At 53.2% G+C, this 23,148-nt stretch overlaps 1 protein-coding gene across 2 annotated transcripts; it reads left to right on the plus strand.

Annotated features, from left to right (window-relative positions):
- Nucleotides 1-12,560: 12,560 nt before the first annotated feature.
- Clcf1 (cardiotrophin like cytokine factor 1) lies at nucleotides 12,561-21,377 on the plus strand. 2 transcript variants are annotated; one of them, XM_051145812.1, is made up of 3 exons: nucleotides 12,561-12,957; nucleotides 18,863-19,029; nucleotides 20,730-21,377. In XM_051145812.1, the coding sequence occupies exons 1-3, from the start codon at nucleotides 12,942-12,944 to the stop codon at nucleotides 21,222-21,224; spliced, it is 678 nt and encodes a 225-aa protein (XP_051001769.1). In that variant the 5' UTR covers nucleotides 12,561-12,941; the 3' UTR covers nucleotides 21,225-21,377. The 2 variants fall into 2 exon arrangements, with proteins under 2 accessions (XP_051001769.1, XP_051001770.1); XM_051145813.1 differs by lacking the exon at nucleotides 12,561-12,957 and adding an exon at nucleotides 13,028-13,089.
- The last annotated feature ends 1,771 nt before the right edge of the window (nucleotides 21,378-23,148 follow it).

Raw genomic sequence — 23,148 nt, forward strand, 5'->3', positions numbered from 1 at the left:
CCCCCGTTGTTTTCCTAGACTCTTCTCCCTTTACAGCTTTTTGTCCTTTGTTGTTTGGGGGGGGGGGGGAATGCTTTTCAAGACAAGAGTTTCTCTGTGTAGCCATGGCTGCTCTGGAACTCATTTTGTAGACCAGGTTGGCCTCGAACTCACAGAGATCCTCCTGCCTCTGCCTCCTGAGTGCTACTAAAAAATCTATTTATAGCCAAGAGTGGTGGTGTCCTAGCACTGGGAGGCAGAGGCAAGGGGAATCACTGTGAGTTCCAGGCCAGCCTGGTCTACAAAGCAAGTCCAGGATAGCCAAGGCTACACAGAGAATCCCTGTCTCAGGAAAGAAAAAAAAAATTTATGTATGCACATGAAAGCATGTGTGCTCGAATGCCAGAAGAGAGTATCAGATCCCATTACAGATGGTTGTGAGCCATCATGTGGTTGTTGGCAATTGAACTCAGGACCTCTGGAAGAGCAGTCAGTGCTCTTAACCACTGAGCCATCTCTCCAGCCTCTCCTGTCCTTTCTTAAAGCCTCCTTGGAGGAGAGGGGGCTGCTTTCTCTTTCCACACGTAGCCACCTCCAGCTCCTTAGGCCAGGAGTTAGCTCTTATAGCCCCTCCCCACTCGGTCATTTCTTCAGTAGATTCTGACTGCATCACTTCCCCAACAGCTGCTGCCCTGCTTTCACTAGCCAAACACATTCTCTATGATGTGCCTCCACTGGTTGAACTCTCCTGACCAAAGTCTCTTGATCTGGAACTCTCAGATCCAGGTCCCTGTCTCCACTGTCTCCTACCTTGATCACCTATCTCCAAAACCTTGTCTGGCCCTTGACTGCCACTAAGGCTGCTACCAAGGCTGTGGCCTGCATCTCCCATGCTACTGTCTCTTTATGGACTCAGCAGCAAAGGTTCCCTCAGCACAGAAAACTTAGGCCAACCTGGGCTATATAGCAAGACCCTGTCACACACACACACAAAAAACAAAAACCGAAAAAACTAAATATGTGGCACAGTTACACCAGGTTGCTCCTCAGTGTTGAGAAGGAGAAATCGAGCTTCCTCCCCTGCCCACAGTGACCCTTGCCAGGCATGGTGGCACAGGCTTCTAATCTCAGGTTCTTAGGAGGCAGAGGCAGAAAGGTCACAAATTCAAGGCCTATTGGGATTACAGAGAGAGTTCAAGGCCAGCCCGGGTACTTTAAGGAAAAAGGGCTGATAGGCCACCAATTTGTGCTTGCTGTGCAAGCTGGACAACAGTTCAGCCAGCAGAAGGCAAGAAAGGAGAGGCCTGATTGATTCCTGAAAGTTGTCCTCTGTGGGATGCAAGTGATGGCAATCCCGCTCTCTCTCTCTCTCTCTGTTTTTTTCTTTTTTTAAGATTTATTTATTTATTATTACATATACAGAGCTCTGCCTGCATGTACATCTGTAGGCCAGAGGAGGGCACCAGATCACATTATAGATGGCTGGGAAATGAACTAGGGACCTCTGGAAGGTCAGTGCTCTTAACTGCTGAACCATCTCTCCAGCCCCTTTCTTTTTGTTGTTGTTGTTGTTGTTGTTTTGTTTTTGTTTTGTTTTTTGGTCTGTTTGTTTTTGTTTTTTGTTTTTTTAAGACAGGGTTTCTCTGTGTAGCCTTGACTGTCCTAGATTTGCTTTGTAGACCAGGCCGGCCTTGAACTCACAGCGATCTGCCTGCCTCTGCCGCCTGAGTGCTGGGATCAAAGGTATTCAGCACCACTGCCAGGCTAAGTGCTGGCAATCTCAAACACACTAATAACAGATGAAAGAAAAATACATAAATAAAGAGCTGGAATGTGTCTCCCAGTAGAGCACTTGCCTGGGTTTAAGCTGGGAGTGGCCCACACCTTTAATTTCAGTACAAGGGACGAAAGGCAGGCAGATCTACAGAGTGAGTTCTAGGACATCCAGGGCTACGAGAGAAACATTGTTTCAAAAACAAATGAACAAAAGCTCTGGGTCCATCCCCAGTACCACACATGACACAGTGAGCTGTTGACTTCCTTTTTCTTCTTCCCACCCTACCCAGGGTAGGTAAGTGTGGTTTTCAAACTTCCTCCACTTCCTCCACTTCCTCCCCTGCCCACTGCCTGAGTAGCCTGACTCAGCAGGAGACAGCCAGCAAGGCTCCCTGGAAGCAAGGGAGATGGCTGCTGAGTGACCTGTTTCTGCCCCTGCCGCAGTGGGTCTAAGATGCTATCCACCTGAGGACATACATACTAGGAAAAGGAGAAAGAAATTACTTTGGGTGGCCACCCTCCTGCACTCTTGCTCAATTCCAGAAACCTTCTGAAGTACACTGGGCTGAGGGAGGACAGGGAACAGGATGCTCACCCAGACCCCTTCCGACCTGACACTTAGATCCTTAAGGGCTTCTCTGTGCTATAATCGTGGGAGACAAACTACTTCTAGGGCCTGCTTCCCCATCCCATGCCTGAGTTGAGTCTAGTAGGAAGCTTTCCAATCCACCTGTTTTGAAGTTGGCACATCCAGGCATGCACATTTGCCCCAGGAGCACAGTGGGAGAGAGAGTAGGGACCCATGGGGACCTTGTTATGTTGGGTAGGAGATGGATCACTCAGAGACTTGGGTCCATCCTGAAAGTTAGCAGAGCAAAGTGTGGCTCCAGCTATACTCACAGATGGTCTGGAGGAAGTCAAAGACCCTCTCTGCATCTCTCTTTTTCCGTCAGATGCAGTTGGGTGAGATGATCTCTCAAGATTCAACTGCCAAACTTAAAATGTTCACTTCTCTCCATGTTAGAGGCAACTTCCTACAAGTAGGTACCTCTGTGTATATGCAAGTGTATCTGGGGATGGCAATAAGGAATGGGTGCCTAGCCCCATATCTGACCACGCCCCCTGGAGGGGGAGGCCTGGTGGCACTCAGAGGAAGGATGGCAGCCTACCAAGAAGAGACTTGATACCCTATGAGCATATACTGGGGGAGGAAGTCCCCCTCAGTCACAGTCATAGGGGAGGGGAGTAGGGGGAAAGCGGGAGGGAGGGAGGAATGGTAGGATACAAAGGATGGGATAACAATTGAGATGTAACATGAATAAATTAATAAAGTATATTTTAAAAATAAAATAAAATAAGAAGTTATAGTATTAGTTGCCTTTGACAGGAAGGTAATTTGTGCCTTAGAAATTAGGAGTAGGGTGCTAGAGAGATGGCTCAGAGGTTAAGAACACTGGCTGCTCTTCCAAAGGTCCTGAGTTCAATTCCCAGCAACCACATGGTAGCTCACAACCATCTATAATGAGATCTGGGACCCTCTTCTGGCCTGCACAAGCAGAGTACTGTATAAATAATAAATAGATCTTAAAAAGAAAGAAAGAAATTAGGAGTAAATCTGGGTATGGTGTGCAGGAGGCAGAGTCATGTGAATCTCTGTGAGTTCAAAGCCAGCCTGATGTACTTAGTGAGTTTAGCCCAGGCCAGCTATAGCTAGAATGTCAGGCCCTGCCTCAGAAAAAGAAAAAAATGAAAAAAATTATTTGAGTAGTAATTTTGAATTATTTAATTAAATTAACAATCAGACAATCACATAAAATTTATCACCGCCAGGCATGGTGGCACACGCCTTTAATCCCAGCACTCAGGAGGAAGAGGCAGGTGGATCACTGTGAGTTTGAGGCCAGCCTGGTCTACAAAATGAGTCCAGAACATCCAAGGCTACACAGAGAGACCCTGTCTCGAAAACCCTAGATAAATAACTAAGTAATAAATAAATAATGTATTACCAAGTTCATGCCTATGTGCTTAAAGAATATTAAAAATATCTGAGCATGGTGGCGCACGCCTTTAATCCCAGCACTCGGGAGGCAGAGGCAGGCGGATTATTGGGAGTTTGAGGCCAGCCTGGTCTACAAAGCGAATGCCTTTTTTTCCCCCCCAAGACAGGGTTTCTCTGTGTAGCCTTGGCTGTCCTGGACTCACTTTGTACACCAGGCTGGCCTCTAACTCGCAGTGATCCAGCTGCCTCAGCCTCCCGAGTGCTGGGATAAAAGGTGTGTGCCACCATGCTCTGCTGGTTAGGGCTGAATCATGGGGACCCCAAAACTGGGACTCGGTGCCCAGCCGTTCGCTACTTCAACGCACACTGGGTGCAGCTTCCCAAGTATGAGGTGGAGACAAGCTAAAGCTCCTCGATCCAAGGGTTCAGTGTATCCACAGGTGCCACAGGGAGGAGGACAGAGGAATGCTGGGAGAGGAGAGCCTCCTGGAGAATAGTATGCCCCGGTTAGACATGTGCCTGAAGACCTGAGGGCATGAGGTGTCCCAGGGAGAGTTGAAGTGCTGGGGCTGGGGTGGGAGGGTTACACAGAGACTTAAACTAACTGGAGACAGCTGACAAAAAGCAAAGGTCTGAAATGTCACCGTGAAGCTGCACCTTGGAGAAGGCCAGGACTGTGGCTCTGGGAACATGCTGTCAGACTGGGCCTATCAGGAAGGGCTCTGTCCCTTCCTCTGTCTTAGGCAGTACTACTTATAGACAATACAGGTACAGTTACTCTTGGGAGTTTTGTCAGACTGGAGTAATTAAAAACCAGAAGGGTGGGCTGGAGAGATGGCGCAGAGGTTAAGAGCACTGACTGCTCTTCCAGAGGTCCTGAGTTCAATTCCCAGCAACGACATGGTGGCTCACAACCAGGTATAATGAGATCTGGTGCCCTCTTCTGGCCTGCAGGTGTACATGCAGACCACTGTATGCATAATAAACACATAGATCTTTCAAAAACAACAGAAGGGCAGAGGAGTCTGGGGAGTTGGGGTTCACTTGGGTTTGTCTTGAACTAGGCTGTACATACAGGGTATAGCATTTGTGTGCCTGCTGGGATAACTGACTAGGCACGGTAGCTCTGAGCTGTTGGGGCACCAGGAAGGGAGAACAGCACTTGGCCTGCTTATGATGCATGTGGGGCACACCAGGGGCTGCCAGCCCCCATGGCCAAGCCCTGCCCAGGCTTTCTTGTTTCTTGGCATTTGTCCCAGCAATCAGAACAATGTTTGGCGCGTAGCATTAGTTTGATGCATCTCTGCTGAATAAGTGAAGAGTAAAGATTCAGAACCTTTGCAAGCCTTGTTCTTAAAGTCTGAATTTTCTTTTTTTTAATATATATTTATTTATTATGTATACATTGCTCTGTCTGCCACAAGAGGGCATCAGATCACATTATAGATGGTTGTGAGCCACCATGTGGTTGCTGGGAATTGAACTCAGGACCTTTGGAAGAACAGCCAGTGCTCTTAACCACTGAGCCATCTCTCCAGCCCATGAATTTTCAGTGTATAGACTGGAGTTACTCAGAGTCTCTCCTTCAAGGAGCTACTGTACATATTAGTTCATTATGCAAAGCTCTTCCAATCTGCTATTGCAATAATGATGATATTCTACCTATTCTATTTGTGTAGTCCATCCTTACTGTCATCAGAGAGAGCAACAGAGCAGACCATCAGCTTAGATCAGGATGGAGCACAGGGATCCTGGAGGAGAGTCTCTCCAGTGAAACGGTATAGAGAAAGGCATGGAGCCCACAGGCTGGAGAGTCTACGGGCTCAGTCCGGGACAGAAGTTAGAATCAGCCCCAGAGAGCAGCTAAGAAAAGAAAGCAGGCTGCTGCTGCTTTGAGCCACCACATGTGGTCCTTCAGTTCTGGGCTTTCGCTGGTCCTTAGCCTCCAGAGCATGGAGAATGAGAGTGCTTATGGTTCTCAAAATCTCCTGGAGGCTCCCATGAGATAAAGATGTGGCCAGTCTCCAGACACACAGACACGGTGCACACATGGGGGACCAGGTCTTTTCAGTCTTCAGGGCTGGAGGTGGAGGGAGATGGGATGGAATTTTTCCAGCTCTCAGGGGGATGGAAAGGGGGAAGCTCAGCTTGTTCACCAAAACCTGGCATGCTGGAGTTACAGGGCCCCCTTGGAGTGCAAGTGAGGTAAGTTTAGGACAAATCAAAGGCAGCATGCTTCACCCAGCAGGGGAGGACACCGATGGAACTCATTACCCCAAGATGTGGTCCCGGTTGGAAATATAAATAGCTTCACAAAAGGTTTAGATAAATCCATGGATGACAGCTCCATTCATGAGTTAGATGGGGAATGAGGCTGTTGGGGGCCCCCTGGGCAGGCATCAGGGAGGCAACCTGACCTCCTTAAAGACCACCCCTTGGGGGTCCAGTTAAAGAAAAACCTCCGGCCACAGGGATTCCTGAAGGTGACAATTGGTGTTCCTGTGGCCCAGGGTGTGGTCTGAGTCCCCTGTCTTGTCAATTTACCCCACACTTAGCAGCCATTGCTGGGGAGATTTGGACATTAACTAGCTCTGGGGAAAAGTGGTTTAGCCAGGCTGTCCCCTACGGGACCAGCAGAGGGAGACAGACACCATATCCAGTCCTGGATTTCAGCGCAAAGCCAAGGTGGCTGGCCTGATCTGGGGTCAAGCAGGCATCTGTGACCTTGCCTTTTGCTTGGTGGGTCCTCGGTCCTCCTCATAAGAGAGAGGGGGAAAGGAGGTGTCTTTCCTAGGATTTGCATGTGGACATGAAAGTGGTAAGGGGCTTTCAGAGATATAAGGACAGAATGGAGAAGGGGCCACTTAATAGCAGGTTGCCTGCCTCTATGAACCTAAGCAAGTTAGTTATACAATGTGTGCCTTGGATTCCACATAGTAAGGTGCCAACTGCAATAGCAAGTGCATCAAGAGGACTGTGTGAGATTGCCTTGGGAAGCACTTAACTAATTTTCATTCTACCAGGCAGGTAATAAGTGCTCCGTAAACAGTAGCTACATACAGGGTGGGAAGACTACAAGGCTTTTGGTACTCCTTGGAGCGTTGCAACTTGCAAAGCCCTTTTAGTTCACCGTCTCCTGTGGGCCTTACCACAACCACAAGGATTTTGTGATGCTGAGGGCCACTTGTAGCTGGCTGACCTGGGCCTTCACTCTACCCAGTGCAGGGGGTAGAATTCAGGGCCTTGTAAAGTCTTGGCCACTGAAAATCCCAGTCTGGAATTTCTGATTAAAAAGGGGGGGATCTGTCTGACTAGAGTTCCTTGTGAGTCACAGGCTGGTTGAGAAGGAGCCAGTTCCAGGTACCCTGGTCTGCACTGCAGTCTCAGAGCAAGCTACCCACACCTCTGTCCAGTATTAAAGTCACCTTTCCATATGGCTCTGGAAGGCGGGCTGTCTCCAGGCCCACACTGGACAGTGAGGCACGCACAGCAGCTGCTTTAGACAGGACAGCACAGACATGAGTGTCAGCTCCTCCCCAGCTCTGTATTTCTCTTCTGTTAGCCATGCAATTTCCTCTGACCAATCAGGGAGGTCTTCTTGACATCTCCACATTCTATAGCCCTCCACAGCCTCTCAGCTCCTAGTTCATCATCATTGTTTTGGTCTGAGACAGGGTCTCACTGGGCAGCCCTGATTGACCTGGAACTCACAAGGGTCAGTCTGCCCTTGCCTGCCAAATGGGTGAACAAACTGTGCTTATCTTCGATTTTGTTGTTGATGCTGTTTGCCTGCCTTGCTAGGGATCAAACTTGGGGCCTTGTGCATGCTAGGCAAGCACTCTGCCACTGAGTGTCAACCCCAGCTCTAGTTCTTATTGTATTTAACAAATTTGACAAGTTGACTCTGACACAAATTCATGCAGATACTCTTATCAGGGACTGCAAAGAAGAGGCTGTCAAATTCATCAACCCTGTTCTAGAGAGGACTAGGAGTAGAGGGAATAGTGACTTGACCAAGGTCACATAGTAGAAGAGGGACATATTGTCTCGTGTCACTAAGCCTCATCAGCTCACCATTGATGGGCTCAGGGACCGGGGCTATCTCTGACCTTTGGCCTGGACAGTCTGGAGAGGTCTGAAAAGAGGAGAGTGGGGAGAAGGGAGGGAGAGAGTGGGAGGAGCCAGCAGTGACTCAGCAGGGCAGGATAAGGATCTCCCAGCCCAGGGAGAGGTAACCCCACTCCTCTGCCAGGGGAGACAGAGTCACAGAGCCTGCGGCATGGGTTGGCCAGGGCAATGGAACATCCTGGGAGAATGGCAAGGACAGCTCCTGGCAGGCAAAGGAAGAGTCAAGCACCTGGGGGTATCCCTTCTGCCCCTGCCTCTGCCCACACCCATCACCCAGACACCCAGACAGCAGAGGGGAGACCACATAGTGGGTGCGCCTTAGCTTCCTTCCAGGTTCACCGGGGAAATAGGGTGAGGTGTCCTTTGGGGAGGCCTAAGCTGGGCCAGGTATGGGTGGGGGAACCAGGGCAGGGCAGGGAAGTTGCTGAGGTAAGAGGAGCCCTCTGCCCCTAGGGTTTCCGCTGACATCAGGACCAGCTCAGGGTGAGGCAGGGCCCTCTGGGCTGGAGTGTGCTGGAGAAAAAGGGAAAGTGCCCAGTCTTCTATCCTCAGCTTCCTCCTCACAATACTGCAGGAGTTTCTGGCACACCCTGTGGGCCTGACTTTGTGGACCAGTGCAGAGGGAAGCGCCCTCTTGTTGCTCTGGTGGATGACTTCTAACCTCCACTGTGGCTCCACTGCCCAGCTCCAAACTCCTTCCTGATGGAAGCCAGAATCTAGCTGAGGTTGTTCAGTGTCCTTGGGATTTGGCCTCTCTTGGACACAGGAGGACATTAAGGCACCTGGCCCATCTTACAGTGCATGTGGTGGAGGGAAGTGACAGGACTCTAGTACTCCAGGTACTAGAATAATCTATATATATCAAGGAACGCCTTGTTATCTTGAAGGACCCCTGTGCCCAGAGCCACAGGCTCATAGCCAGAGGACTCAATGAAGTTTTGCAACATAGAATGTGCTTTCAGCCTCTTCTCTTTGGAATCCTCTTAAGGCAGCCACCAGGTTGGTACCAAAAGGACATACTCAAGCCAGGCGTGGTGGCGCACACCTGTAACCCCAGCACTCGGGAGGCAGAGGCAAGTGGATCTCTGAGAGTTTGAGGTCAGCCTGGTCTCCAAAGCGAGTCCAGGGCAACCAGGGCTACACAGAAAGGAGGCCCTCAGGAAATATCTGGTGACATTTTGTAGTGGATGACAGTACAAAATGGAGCTCAAGAGACCCCTTTCCAGCCAAGTGTGGTGGCGCATGCCTTTAATCCCAGCACTTGGGAGGCAAAGGCAGGGGCTGCTGTGAGTTTGAGGCCAGCCTGGTCTACAAAGTGAGTCCAGGAGAGCCAAGGCTACACAGAGAAACCCTGTCTTTAAAAAAAAAAAAAAAAAGTCTTTCTTCACACCCTCTGATACCTGTCAAGAGGAGAGCAGATTAAAGGTTTCCCTAGTTCAAGAATCAAGAATTGGGACTCCTTAGGCCAGGGTCCCTTCAATGCCAATAGCTGTACCAAACATAGTATTTTGGGTTACCTGAAGACACCCTTCCCACGACGGTTATAGGACAAAAGGAGGAAAAAAGAGAGGGAGGGAAAGTAGAAAGGGGTGGGGCTATAGCCAGTCCCTGAGCCAACACCCAGTCACTTTTAATCCTTGGAGGACAGCTTTGCCCCTAACTCAGCACACTTCTTGGGTCTACCTGCCATCCACCTGTAGCCTGCTCTTTGGAAGGTCAGAGGAGGTGGCAATCTAGCATCCCAACCAATCACTAACCCACTGAATAACGGAAAGAGGAGGGTAGAGATGGTCAGACCCCACTGTACACTGGCCAATGGGAACCCAGCCTCACTCTCCACCCTGCCTGCTGCTGCTGGGAGCTGTGTAGTTAGTGCCCAGTGGACCCTACTACTGTGGCTAGTGATGGCATTTAGTAAGTGTCCCCACACCCAAATTCTTGAAGGCAGGGCTGGGACTTTCTCCTCTGTTTGTTATGAGACTAAGTACCCCAACAGAAGCTGAGAAAACACCCTTCCAAGATCCCACAGGACAGAGGACAATTCTGTATTCCTGAGGGTGCTTATCTGGAGCTGGGGGAGGTATCTGGTTTCTCCTCCAGTCTCCACAGTACCCCCACTCACACTCATAGACTGCTGGAGTTGACCAGGTTCTGAGACTCACCAGAGAAGCAGTCGCTTCATCAGCCCTTCAGTTGGAAACCAGAACGCAGCACCTGTCCTGCCCCACCCTGCTCCCCAGAAACCCTGGGGGGCTCTCCTGATTCACTTTTCTTTCTTCCTTCTCCCCCAAATTCCAGGAGCCCACCCCTATTGGGGATTTGGCAGGAGGCAACGTTTTTACTCTGGCCCCCACCCCACCCCAACTGGCAGCTTCTAGCTTGCTGCCTTTGCCCAGACATGGCAGAGGGGCACTGGCAGCTTGGAGATGGAGTTGATTTTCCCTTTGGCACTGTAGGAGTTGGGGGTGGCCCTTGCTGGGTAAGGGGACAGGGCAGGGAGGCAAGTCCAGACATGGGGCTAAGGGAGAATCTGACTTCCCTAGAATGTGGGGTCACTACATTAAGAGTCAAAAGACACACAGTGAATCCCAGGGGCCATTTATAAGACCAGTTGCCCTGCTCCTCATCTGAGCTGACCTGCTGCAAACAACTGCCCACAGTCCCTGCAAGCCAGTGCCTCAGAGAGCCTTGCTGCGGCTGGGTGGGTGGAGTAACCCGCCAGAACCCTCTCTCCAGCCTAGAAGGCTGTTTCCCCTTTCCTTCTGTAACTCCAGCTCTCCTCCTTCTCATTCCTACCCTTCTGCCTCTCTACTTTCCCAAGTCCCTTCTTCTTTATCCTTCCTTTTCTCCCCCAACCCCCAGCCCTCCTTCCTTCTCTTTCTCAACTCTTTTCCTTCTCTCTTCATTGAGGTTGCTTTCTCCCTGACTCAGCAAGGTGCTTTATAAGGTGCTGAGGGGGCTCAGCCAAATCCAAACCACATTTTCTGCAAAGCCTTTCCACCAGGGGCGAGCTGTGGAGCTGCACAGCCCACGCTGGCTTTCAAGCTGCTCCCCTTTCCTTCCTTGGAAAGGGTAGTAGATGCTAAGACAGCTCCTGTGCAGTCTGGGTCAGTTACTTGTGGGCATCAGCCTTCTTGACCTTGGCCATCAAGAGATGGTTAGGCTCACTGGCCAAGAATGTCATTCAAACTCCAGAGCCCTGGCTGGTGGAGGGGTGGGGCGCTGGGGGAGGGAGGCCTAAGCACTTTTCACAAGGGCCCCTCCAAAGACTTTTCATCAGAGCAGCGACTGATGCTCCAGAGCCCCTGCCCCCACCCCAGACCAGCTCTCCATTCTCAGCCTTTTCTTGTTCAGAAAAAAAAAAGAGGGGGGGGTGAGCGAGAGAGAAAGGAAGGGAGAGAGGGAAAAAAAATAGAAAGAAACAACCCAACAACAAAGTCTGTCCCACTCCAGTGAGGTAATTGAAAACAAACTTCTTCCCCACCCCCCCACCCCCCCACCCCAGTTCTCCAGTGCAGAAAAGGGAAGTGCTGCCCTGGGAAACCAGCACTAGCCAAGACTGATGCCTACTCCGACCCACAGGCCAGAGGGGCCGTGCTAGACTGGCAGAGTGCCCTCCTTCCCCAGGGGCACCAGCAGAAGTGGGGTATGGATGTCTCATAGCACTCCAGAGACAGGCATCATCTTCCAGGTCTGACTGTCACCCGTACAGCACCCTGTTGAGACTAGAGACAAACAGCAGCTCAGTGTCAAATGACTTAAATGGTGATATGCTTTTACAAGCACCCAAGACTTGGGGACCAAATGACTGTCCCCCAAGAAAAATCACAAAATGGGGCTGTCTCCAAGCCCCAGATGACAGCTGTTTCCTCTGCACTGGCTCTCTAGCTCACTCACTTTCCCTGGCAGCCCTTTGGAGAGGGAGGGAGAGGAAAGGAGACCCTCCTGGGACGCTCTGGGCTTATGGGTCCCCTAGGTCTCCCACTCAGAAAGTCCCAACCCAGGCCTGAGGGGAAGGAGGGAGAGTGTTCGTTGCCAAACCACCCCTACCTCACCACCGGAAAAACCAACAACCCAAAGCCCTAAAGGGAAGAGGATGCCAAATGTCTCAAACGGGATGCTGGGTCTATCCGTGGCCTTGAATCTGCAAGTTCCCGCTGAGTCACCCGTGAAGCCTCTGGTGTTGAAACTGGTCTGGTGCCTTGTGCTGATTAATGAATTACAAATCCCCCACCCATGTGCACTCTCCCTGGTCACTGTGAAGAATGAAAACCCTTGTGAACTCGATTGAGAAGCTGGGCCTTGGTCCCCTGTCCCCTCCTCAGGGGGCATTGTGAGCTGGTTAGTCACCTGCCTCAGTCCCTGGCGCCTCACTTCTAGCTTTTGGAAATGGGACAAGTGGCGGGACAATAGGCAAGGGGGGCGGTCAGCTCAGACAAAGGGCAGCAGGAAAAACACCATCACTTGCTTGGAGGCCAGCTTGTTGGCATTTGAGAGAATGTGTCATTGCATTTACTCAAGTGGGAGGGGGAGGGAAGGTTAGAAATGAAGAGGCAGAGGTAGGGTGGGCACAGGGACCCTAAACCCCGCAGGGAGCGGAGGGAAGGAGGCCACCATGCCCTGGTTCATACCAAGAAAGAAGCCTACACCAAGGCCAGCTCCCTCTCCAAGCTCTCAAGAGTTTGCAGAGAGACGATGCCCTCCCTGCCCCCTCCCCCAGGAGGCCTAGGGTGGTACCGTCACAGCCTTGCCTCACCTCACCCCCCCTCAGTGTTGTGGGAGGGAAAGGAGCCCCAGAAGCCCTCCCTTCCCTCCTCCCCCCTCTTCCCCCACCCGGGGAGGGCTGCTACAATTTGTGGTTACAGCTTTACACGTCAGAAAAAAAAAAAGTTTGTAGAATGTCCCACACCGAAAAAAAAATGCGAAACCGAGAGAAAAAAACCTGCGAGTGGGCCTGGCGGATGGGATTATTAAAGCTTCGCCGGAGCCGCGGCTCGCCCTCCCACTCCGCCAGCCTCTGGGAGAGGAGCCGCGCCCGGCCGGCCCGGCCCCCAGCCCCATGGACCTCCGAGCAGGTAGGAGCCAGGCGTCCGAGGCCTCGGCCTCTGCCCCCGCCCAGCAGCAGTGAGATCCGGTTCCCGTTCTCCTCCCCACCCTTGGAGCCCCAAACCGGGGCCGGGCCGGGGAGCAGAGCTCGGGCTGGGGAGGTACGGTCGGGCGCCCTCGAGAGGGGCCGGGTGGGGACGCGGCATTCCTGGAGTCCGCTTGGCGGAGCCGGGAGGTGGCCGAGAGCGCGGCGGGGAGTCTGGACAACCCTCAAACCTGGACAGGCGACCACCTGGAGCCACGGCGAGGCGGGGTCCCAGGGAACCCACGGACACAGAGCCCCGCGCCAGAGTCGGGGCGAGCAAGTCCGAGGCGGGCAGCTAGGGTGTGGAGAAGGGGGGGGGGGGACGCGGCGCGAGGGAGGAGGGGGCCAGGAGAGGAAAAGGGAGGGCGGGAGGGAGTTAGAGGGGGAGCCCGCGGCCGAGCAGCGGGAGGCGAGGGGAGGCCGACACCTCGGGCCGCGCCGAACTTCTTCCTCGGCCCGCGGGGAGGGGAGGAGGGCGGAGGGTAGAGCAAGGCTGGCTGGGCCGGGCGGCCGGGCCGCGGGACTCCCGGCTACTACGCTGCGCGCGGCGTGGCCGGAGCCCTCCATGCTGCCCACCGCCCAGGAGGCAGAGGCAGGTAGGGGCGGCACGGCGGGGCGGCCGGGGCCCCGGGCCCACGGTGGCCTGGGAGTGATTACTGCAGGAGGGAGTTGGGGGGGGGGGGGAGACGCAGCCCCGCCGGACCCAGCAGGAAAAAGTCCGTCAGCTGCCCAGGAGCGCCGAGAGCTGCCGGCAGCCCCTCGAGCGGCTGCTTGGCCAGGCGGCCCTTGGCAGGAGGGCGGGCCGGGCAGGGAGTGGACGCGCCAGAGCGGGCAATGGCTCAGCCGAGCCCCGAAGCCCGGCGCCCGGACCCCGCCTCCGCCCCCGCCGCCGCCGCCGCCGGGAAGGGAGCGGACGGGGGCGGGGCGGGGCCGGGGGCGCCGGGGCCACACAAGGGGAAGGCGCCACCGCTGCCAGGAGGGGTCCGGGATCGAGAGGTCACGGTCGAGGAGGTAGGACTAGTGAATTGCCAACTCCCACCGCCGCAGTTCTCGGGGCTGAGCCCTTCAAGCAAAGTCCGCGCAGCTTCTCCAAAATCCCCGCACCCATGTTCTCACCTACCTTTCTATTACACTGGGCTTCAGGAGGCTTCCCTTTGGGAGAGCCCAGGGACAGGAAGAACCTGCCAAAAGAGGAAGGGGGGCAGACGGTGGATGTATGGCAGCCGCAGTCCAAATCTTAGAGACGGGAGGTTGGAACCATCAGGCGCACCTCTCCCTCCTGGGAGTCTGACGAGGGAAATCTCTGGCTTTCGTTGTCCTTGACAGACTTGAGTCTCAGTCTGGTACACACTTCCATCAGTCCGCCCCACACGGGACACAAGTTCTTAATTCCCTAACAGACAAGGTGCACTCCTTCTAGCTCCAGTATCCTGTAGCCCACATTTCAAGGCAGAGGAGGAACAAATAGAAATGGCAGCCACTGTCACCGGGCAGCCCCAGAAGCGTCTGCTGACTGGAGTAATGGGCCCCGGCTGCACACTGAAGTGACCAATTCACACTCTTGCAAGCCCTGCACACCAGCTACTGATTCCTGACACTTCACATTCCTCCCCTGTTCACAACCTGGATCCTGCACACTCTGCAGCCCCTTCCACACCCTCCTGCGTACTCTTGACCACAACACCCTTTACACACACACACACTGGTGACTTCTGGCCTCAGTGGGCTGCTCAGCCGTTTGACTGTGGCTTCACTCCCATCTCCCCGAATACACCAAGAGCCCTCTTGTGGCACATTGGAGCAGCTTTTCCCTCTGTCTAAGCGTAACTCCTGGACTGACTTCACACGGAAAGGAATTCTTTGCCTCTGCCTCTTTCTCTGACCCTGGTTTCTTCTATCTTTAGACTAGAGGGAAGAGAAGGTTAAGGGGGGGGGGCGGTGTTGGGAAGGACACAGAGATGGAGCCCCGCAGGATTCAGCTGGGGGAGCTGTAGCAAGCACAGTGCCATCTCCTGATGAAGCCCACTGTCACCAGATGGTTTGTGGCAGAGCTAGGTCCCCTGGCTTCCAGCACTACCTTCCAGGAATGCTTCCATTCCTCCCCAGCTTTGGGGGAAGGGAACCTGAGAAGGCAGAAGTGAAGGAAGGGACGAAAGTGAAGGGAGCAGCCAGGCTTGAGGCTGGGAAGACTAGATTTCTGTGGGTCTTTCTCTGGGTAGCACCCCTGATATCATACCACTTGTTAGGCTACTCCCTCCACCTCCCCTCAGTGGATCCTTTCAAGGTCACCCACATGCTGGTTCTGATCTGGACTAAGCATGACCTTTCCTTCTGGTTCCCATACTTAGCCTAGACTGTAGGACTCCTGGGCTCCACATCTAGGACTCACAGCTGTTAGCCCCTAGTCCCAGGTGCAGTCTCCCCCATCTACCCTGGACATCTGTGCTGCTGAGCCCCCCACCCTCACTGAGGGTGGTCAGCCTGTGGGATGGGCCAGGAGCTGAGGGGAGGCTGGCTGAAGGCCTGCCTGTGTAGCATGTGGGGGTGGCCCTTGGGCTTGCTGGAGCTAAGGCAATTTGTGTGTGTGTGTGTGTGTGTGTGTGTGTGCACGCGCGCGTGTGCGTGTGTGTATGCATGTTCATGAGGGGGGGCCTAGTTTCCCAGGGCCCAGGGATCTGGATAGAATTAGGGGCTGGCCCTGGCAGGGGCCAGGATGGGGAGTGTAGGGGTGCTGGAGCAGGAAACGTGAGCTGCACTCATTAGCTCCTCACGTGCTCAGCCGGATTTTATAAACACAAGGAGAGGATGTAAACAATCAGTGGGCAGCAGCCAGAGGCAGAGCTGGGGCTGGGGACCAAGGCTGGGGGAGGGGGCTGGGATGCAGCCTCATTGTAGGGTCCACCTGCATACCATGAGCTAGAGAGGAAAGCTGGGCTCTAGCAACCTGCCCTAGGCACTAGTAGCCCCTGGCTCAGTGCTCACAATGAGCTCAGGTGTTCTCTGAGCCGCCTGAGATATGGGTACATCTTGCCTAAGACCAGGGCTGCAGAGTCCTGTCCTTCACCTGTCCTTTCTCCTCTGCTGACCTCAACTCAGATCCCTGTGACTCCTGTGCTGCTTTCCGCTTCTCTCTAGGACTGGTCAGTAGGCTCCTTCTGTTCTTCCGTGTGCCCCCACCCCCCAGCCTGCAGTGACACAGTTACCTCAGAACTGAAATATTCCTGGAAACACCGGCCTTGTCTGGTTAATTTCATGAGCCGTTTTTCTGCCCAGATGACTTAGCTTTTTGTTTATCCAAAGGCTTTCCCCCCCCTTGTTGTCCCAGTGGAAGGAGCTGTACTCCCCAGGGGTGTCCCAGGGCCCAGGAAAGGAGGGGGGTACAAGCTCGGGCTGGGCTCCCGACAGTACCTCCTGTTATGGGACAGACAGAGCCTAGTCAGGATCCTGGATGACAGGGCTGCCTCAGGCTGGGTGGGGTGAAAAGGCCAGCCAAGCCTCCAGTTTCTGCTTTGGCAGGACTTTGGCAATGCCACTAATTTCCAGCAAAGCCATACTCCTCCATCCTAAAAGCGGTGTTGAGCTGGAAGAGCCACTCGCCATGGCTCTAGTCTCCAACCCTACATGATACCCACAGCATCTGACAGGGGATGTAGCCAGATGCTCATGGCTTGGTACAGAGGAGGAGGAGGACTTGGACGTACTTGGGGATTCAGTGACCAAGGATTAGAAAGAAAAAACAGAGTTAGGTAAGACCTAGGGAAAGGACCAAGGAAGGAACACAGGCTGCAGATGGGAGAGAGGAAAGTGGAGCCTGTTCGCCCAGGAAGCAGTTAAGTGTCTGACCCTGCTGTCAGAAAACACATGTGAACTTGCATACATATGAACGCACAGGCACGCATGCATACACACACTCAAGCAAAGACCCTGTCATTCCCAAGAGTTCCTAGGACAGGATACCCACTCCTCTCGTGCACCACCTGCAGTCAGCTAGTCAAGCCCCGGATAGTCTGTACTGAGTGTTTGCGCCATAGCAAAAGTACTCAGCTGCCTCCTGTGTTCCAATGTGACCAGCAGTCCTGGATAGTAACCTCTAAAGCCCTAAAGACTTAGCGTTAGGACAGACTCTAACCCTGATCTGGCCTTCACGCCTTCTTAACTCCAAACCCTATCCTGAGCCTCAATGCAGTCAGATTGTTAAGCCTATCCGATTGTTTCTACGAAACGTGTCATTATAGAAAAATCTGTAAACTAGAAGAAAGAAACCACTTGATCTCATACCTATCCAAGCTTAAAACCCAAACTAGCCCTGCTTTTTGTGACATGCCAAACACCATTCTATCTGACATGTAAAGCAACACATTCACAGATCTTGGTCCCAGCAAACCTTCTGCCTGCCCAGACTTAACCACATCCCCCTCCTGGACTCAAATCTCAACCACACTCATTCAACCAAATCCCAAGTCTAAATTCATCTGAAATGTGACGACTAACGGAGTCAGTCCTCCAGCCTGAGCTAGCCCACTGCTAATCACACCCCGCCCCTGTCCTAGCCCAGGTGGGCACTGATTTTGATCTTGGGCCTCACTAAGAAGCCCTTTAGAAAAGCATGTTTCCCACCTGAGTCTGGCCCTTTTCCCAGCCTCGACTCCTGGCTTCTGGCATGATAAAACCCTCCGCTGTCTTCTGTGGATCGGCCTGCCTCCTTAAACTCCCATCTTTCCCCTTGATACTTTTCCAGACAAAGATAGGGGAGACATGGCCATGCCTGTTGGTACAAGTCTGTAATCCAGCTACTTGGGAGGCTGAGGCAGAAGGATCATAAGTTCACAAGCAGCTTGTGCAACTCAGGGAGACCCTGTCTCAAAACTAGAGAAGGGCTGGGGCTGTAATTCAGTGATAGAACACTTGCCTGCATGAACAGGCCGTGTGTTTAATCTTAGCACTGCAGGAAAAAGAAGTAGTGGAGGGAATCAAACTTCTGCATTGCTAGTAAGGGGAATGCTATGTCCCCCTGAACTTCAGCTAACCCCCTCCTACCCTCACAACACCCAGGAAACACTCTAGTGTATACCCACCACGTTTTTTGTTTTTTTTTTTAAGAAGCACATTTATTTATTTATTTATTTATTTATTTATTTAATGTACAACTGCCCTACCTGCAGAAGACAGCATCAGATCCTATTATAGATGGTTGTGAGTCACCATGTGGTTGCTGGGAATTGAACTCAGGACCTCTGGAAGAGCAGACAGTGCTCTTAACCACTGAGCCATCTCTCCAGCCCCCCTCCACTACTTATTACTCCACAAACCCTCTTGGCCCCTTCAGTTGACCGTGGCCTTGGAACACTACTCCTCCCTCCCATGGTGCTGCCTCTCTTCTCACTCTTCCCCAGGTTCACTGCTCACAGCTTCCTGGAGCTGACATGTGCCATGTTCCCACCCTTAGTCCCTGCTGCAATGTGCCTAGAAGACACGGAGAAGAGGCTGGAATACAGCTGGCACTACAGCATATTGACACAAAGTCCCTAAAGCCTGGCCTGCCCCTCTGAAAACAGGCATGCATACATATTTGGCACATATATGCCAAAGACTTTCAGTTGACAGATGCAGTCAAGTATCTACTGATAGACACAAATGCCAGGACTCTGTCTTTGCATACATACCTTCACATACACTCTTCTTGGACCAGCAGTGGTCCCCTCCCCCACCTCCTCCACCTCCCATCTGGTCTCTCACTCTCACCCCCCCCTTCCTAGCCCAAGGTGGGGACAGACACCTGAGGGGCTGCCAGCTGTTTCCCCGCTTGGGCCAGGGCCCTCCCTCATACTTCTTGCCCATCCTATCCACAGGGGACTCGTGGGGGATGTTAGCTTGCCTATGCACGGTGCTGTGGCACCTCCCTGCAGTGCCAGCTCTTAATCGCACAGGAGATCCAGGCCCTGGCCCCTCCATCCAGAAAACCTATGACCTCACCCGCTACCTGGAGCACCAACTCCGCAGCTTGGCTGGGACCTACGTGAGTATGCCGGTTTACTTTGGTCACTTGACAAAGTGGGAGCAGAGGCTTTTGGGAAGGGAGAACATGGTACAGGGGTCCTGATGAATGATGGAGTGATGAGAGGCCATTTGGGTCAACACAGCTTCTCCACTGGCCTATCTCCTGCCCTTCCCTCTCAGGTGCCTCCCCCACCCCCATCCTGGCCCCAGGACTAGGCATGTGGGCAGGCCTCGAACCCGCCTTGGCCCATTGCCCCATTGGCTGCCAGCCCAGCTGCCTGCCTCCCCCTGGGGGCTGGGGAAGTCTCCTCTGTTTACACCGTGTTGTGGTGTCTCTTGCAAGGGCGGGGCTGGGTGGGGATGGGGGGCCCCACCTTCTATGCTTGTGTTCCAGCTCGCCTCTACCCCCAGACCTGGGGCCCTGTTGTTCTAGACCCATGGGCCTCCCTCCCTCCGTCTGCCTCCCCCATCAGTCACAGGCCTCTTAGGGGGTCAGAGGAGGATCTACAGAGAACGCAGGGCAGTCATGTCAAGGGTTAGGGCATGGAGGGTGGCGGTACCAGAAGAATTTGAGGGTAGTCCAGAGATGTTCATAGAGCCCAGAAGAGAAGGGAAGAGGATCTGAGGCGCTGAGGACCATGGGGAACAGGCCCCTCTTCCCGTGTTCCTCTTCCACATCCCAGACCCCACTCCTGAGCCAGGGAAGAAAAGGGGAGGAGGGTGGCGGGGGAGCTGGCTCCAGCCCCAGGATACACCGAGGAAATTAGTTTGTCTCTGTGCTTGTCAGCGTGTGAACCTCCCCCTGGGCCCTTGCCTATCCCAGGCCTCGCCCCTCTTCTCTTTCCCTCCCAGTTGCACATCTCCCATATCCCCTTCCCTGGGCCTCAGGCTGTTCCCCGGAGGCCTTGGCTTTGCCCTTTTCCCTGGGCTGTGCTGCCTTCCATGCCCTTCCTCCTACCCTCTTTTGAGATTTCCTCAGTTTCTTCCTTTTACAACCCTGCTTCTAGCAACCGAACCCTCTTCTTTGGGGTGTTGCTGAGTGCATTACTGTCCCGTGTCCCTTTGGCTTGAGGGACTGGGCCTGTTGAAGAGAAGTTTTGGTGTCACCAGATCCCTTTGCCTCTGATACTGGCTGGTTTCCCCAGCAGAAAATTGCTTGAGTCTGCTACCCTCTCTGGTTCCCGACCCTTTCTCTCGTGATTTTCTCTGCCAAATTTCTTGAAGGAGTCGTCTACACCCTCTGTCTCCACTTCCTCTCCACCTACTCATTTCTTAACCCCCTGCAATCTGGCTTCCAGGCGACCGACGGTCTGTCCCAGGTCATCAGGCATCTCCTTCTCAACAAACCTGGCAGCATTTTCTGCGGCTGCCCTGCGGAGCTCTGCTGCCTTCCTGAGCTCTTCCTGGCCTACACTCTCAGAGGCCACCTTCTACCTCTCCAGCCTGGCCTCCTGGCTCCTCTTCTTCTCTGCCCTGCCCTGTGGTGGGCACTCTCTGCCCAGCCAGTCAGCACGCCCTTCCCGAGAGGCTCCTTCCTGGTTTTCTCTTTCTACACCTCTCCATAGGCCAGCCCATCACCCCACTGCTCCACCTGTCACCTCCATGCCAATGCCACATTTGCTGGAAAAGCTCAGGAGCTCTGTGAACAGAGGCCTCCATGCCAGGAGCAAGCTGGCAGCTCTGCTCTCCTCCTTCCCCATCGCCCTCTCCTTTTCACAGCTGAACTACCTGGGGCCCCCTTTCAACGAGCCTGACTTCAATCCTCCTCGGCTAGGGGCAGAGACTCTGCCCAGGGCCACTGTCAACTTGGAAGTGTGGCGAAGCCTCAATGACAAGCTACGGCTGACCCAGAACTATGAGGCCTACAGCCACCTCCTGTGCTACTTGCGTGGCCTCAACCGTCAAGCTGCCACAGCTGAACTACGGCGTAGTCTGGCCCATTTCTGTACCAGTCTCCAGGGTCTGCTAGGCAGCATTGCAGGTGTCATGGCAGCTCTTGGCTACCCACTGCCCCAGCCTCTGCCAGGGACTGAGCCAGCCTGGGCCCCTGGCCCTGCCCACAGTGACTTCCTCCAGAAGATGGATGACTTCTGGCTGCTGAAGGAGCTGCAGACCTGGCTGTGGCGTTCAGCCAAGGACTTCAACCGGCTGAAGAAGAAGATGCCACCTCCAGCAGCTTCAGTCACCCTGCACGTGGAGGCCCATGGCTTCTGATCTCTGACCCTTAACTCCTCCCAACCCCAGCCACAGTCAGCTGTGCTTCTGGGTTGGAAAAACCTGCATACCAACATTCGTTGAGCCAGGAAATGGACAGTGGGAGCTCTGCCCTCCTCAGCCTTGGATGGGGAGTGCAAGAACATAGCTTCATATGCTCTGTCTCCTGACTAGCTCCTAGAATCCTAGGGACTAGGGAAAAGGTGCCCACTACTCTGGCCTGTTTCCACAGAAGTTACGCTTGAGGGACCCGAATGGCTCAGGTGGGCATAAAGGCTCTCCCCGCGTCCTGCTTTCTGCTTGCCACTTGCCAGTACCCACTCAGTTCCTCATGTGGCACTTGCAGAAGCACACCTGGAGGGCACGGGTGGGGGTCACAGTAGCATGTGCCTTGCTGGGGTAAAGCCCCTTGGCTTCCCTCCCTCTCCTTGGATGGGTGTTGCTCCCTTACCCCAATAACTACATGTCCAGTTCAGGAAACAAGACGGCCAGTCTAAAGAGGAGTGTGATAGACGCTGGAGGGGGTGGGGCTATGCTGGAGGTGGCCTAGAAACAGAAGATGGAATACTGAAAGAGAAGGGCAGGGACAGACCAGACCCAGCTGTCACCAAGGCAACTGATGACACAGGGTGGAAAACAGAAGCCATGTTGAGCACCAGGACCTTGCCTTGAATTTTCTTGCTGACATCTCGGTGCCTCCTCTCTGCCCACTTTCCCAGGGTATCTGTGGTTGCCTGGGCTGGGGAGGGCAGCCACAGCACAGCCACAGGGTTTCCTGAAAGTTTACATTGCAGTAGCATTCTGGGGTGAGGGGGTGGCTCCCCCAGGTTCTATCCCCAGCCCCACCCACTCATGACTCTTTAAGTGTGTTGTATTAATATTTATTTATTTGGAAGATGTTATTTATTAGATGATATTTATTGCAGAATTTCTATTCTTGTATTAACAAATAAAATGCTTTCCCCAGAACTTGGAATCTGCCTCGCCTGGCAATCTAACTGGGATACATTGCTGGTGATCCTAGCCCTGCCTGCTGTGATTCTGTCTCCTTACACCATAGAGTACAGGAGGCTTGGGGTACAGGCTCTTTCTGCTGGCCCTGGAGCAACACAAGACTCCTGGAACCCATTCTCACCTTTGCCACGCCCACAATGCCTTGTCCTCCCACATACCTGTGTGTGGTTCATGTTGTCTGCCACTCTTCCTTGCCTCTGGACTGCTTTACTGGTCATCCAGAGTTGTCTGGCCTGTTATGCTCCCCTCTGACTTCTTAATCACTAGTCCCTGACATTTAGTTGCAAGCTTTCCCAGCCTCCATTAGTGGCTGCCTGCTGGGGCCCTCACCTCACTCTTCTGGGCAGGGTGATGGGCAGCAGCCGAGCCAGTGTTCTTTGCTCTGGTCTGTTCCTTATGCTCCAATGTAAAAGCCTATTTGGAGGAGGAGAGTTCTTACTGGACTGCTAGACAATGGGATAGATGGGAGGGATGCTCCAAACGTCAGTCTCACATTACAGCCTGTTAGCTGGGTAGCTTTAGACAAAGTTTTCTGGTCTTTGGTTTCCCTATCTGTGAAGTAGGGATAATTAGATGTCCTTATGCAATTGTTGGAGAGGGCAATAGAAGCATTAAAAGTGTTTGGCTACAGCAGCAACCATTGTAGTAGCTACAGATTAGTCAGGACACATTCTAGTTACGAGCTACTACGCAAATTAATGGGTTAATTGCTCCCAGGAAACACATGGATATTTTATGAGAGCCTCCTAAAGAAAATGACTTAAGCAAGGAAGTAACAAATAATGACAGTGCCGGTCAGCTGACAGGTACTTTAAAGACCTAATTACCTGTCCTTCACCATACTGGCTGGGTATATTGAAAACAACCTGGTACCTGACCTTGTGGAACTTGAATCTTCTTGGGAAGAAAG

Source organism: Acomys russatus, chromosome 5, assembly GCF_903995435.1.
Source record: "Acomys russatus chromosome 5, mAcoRus1.1, whole genome shotgun sequence".
Taxonomy (NCBI): Eukaryota; Metazoa; Chordata; class Mammalia; order Rodentia; family Muridae; genus Acomys; species Acomys russatus.

Excerpts from the sequence above, each read along its gene's own strand:
- Clcf1 (XM_051145812.1), top strand. Across the intron at positions 19,030-20,729 it reads GCAGCTTGGCTGGGACCTAC|CTGAACTACCTGGGGCCCCC; the intron begins GTGAGTATGCCG and ends TCCTTTTCACAG.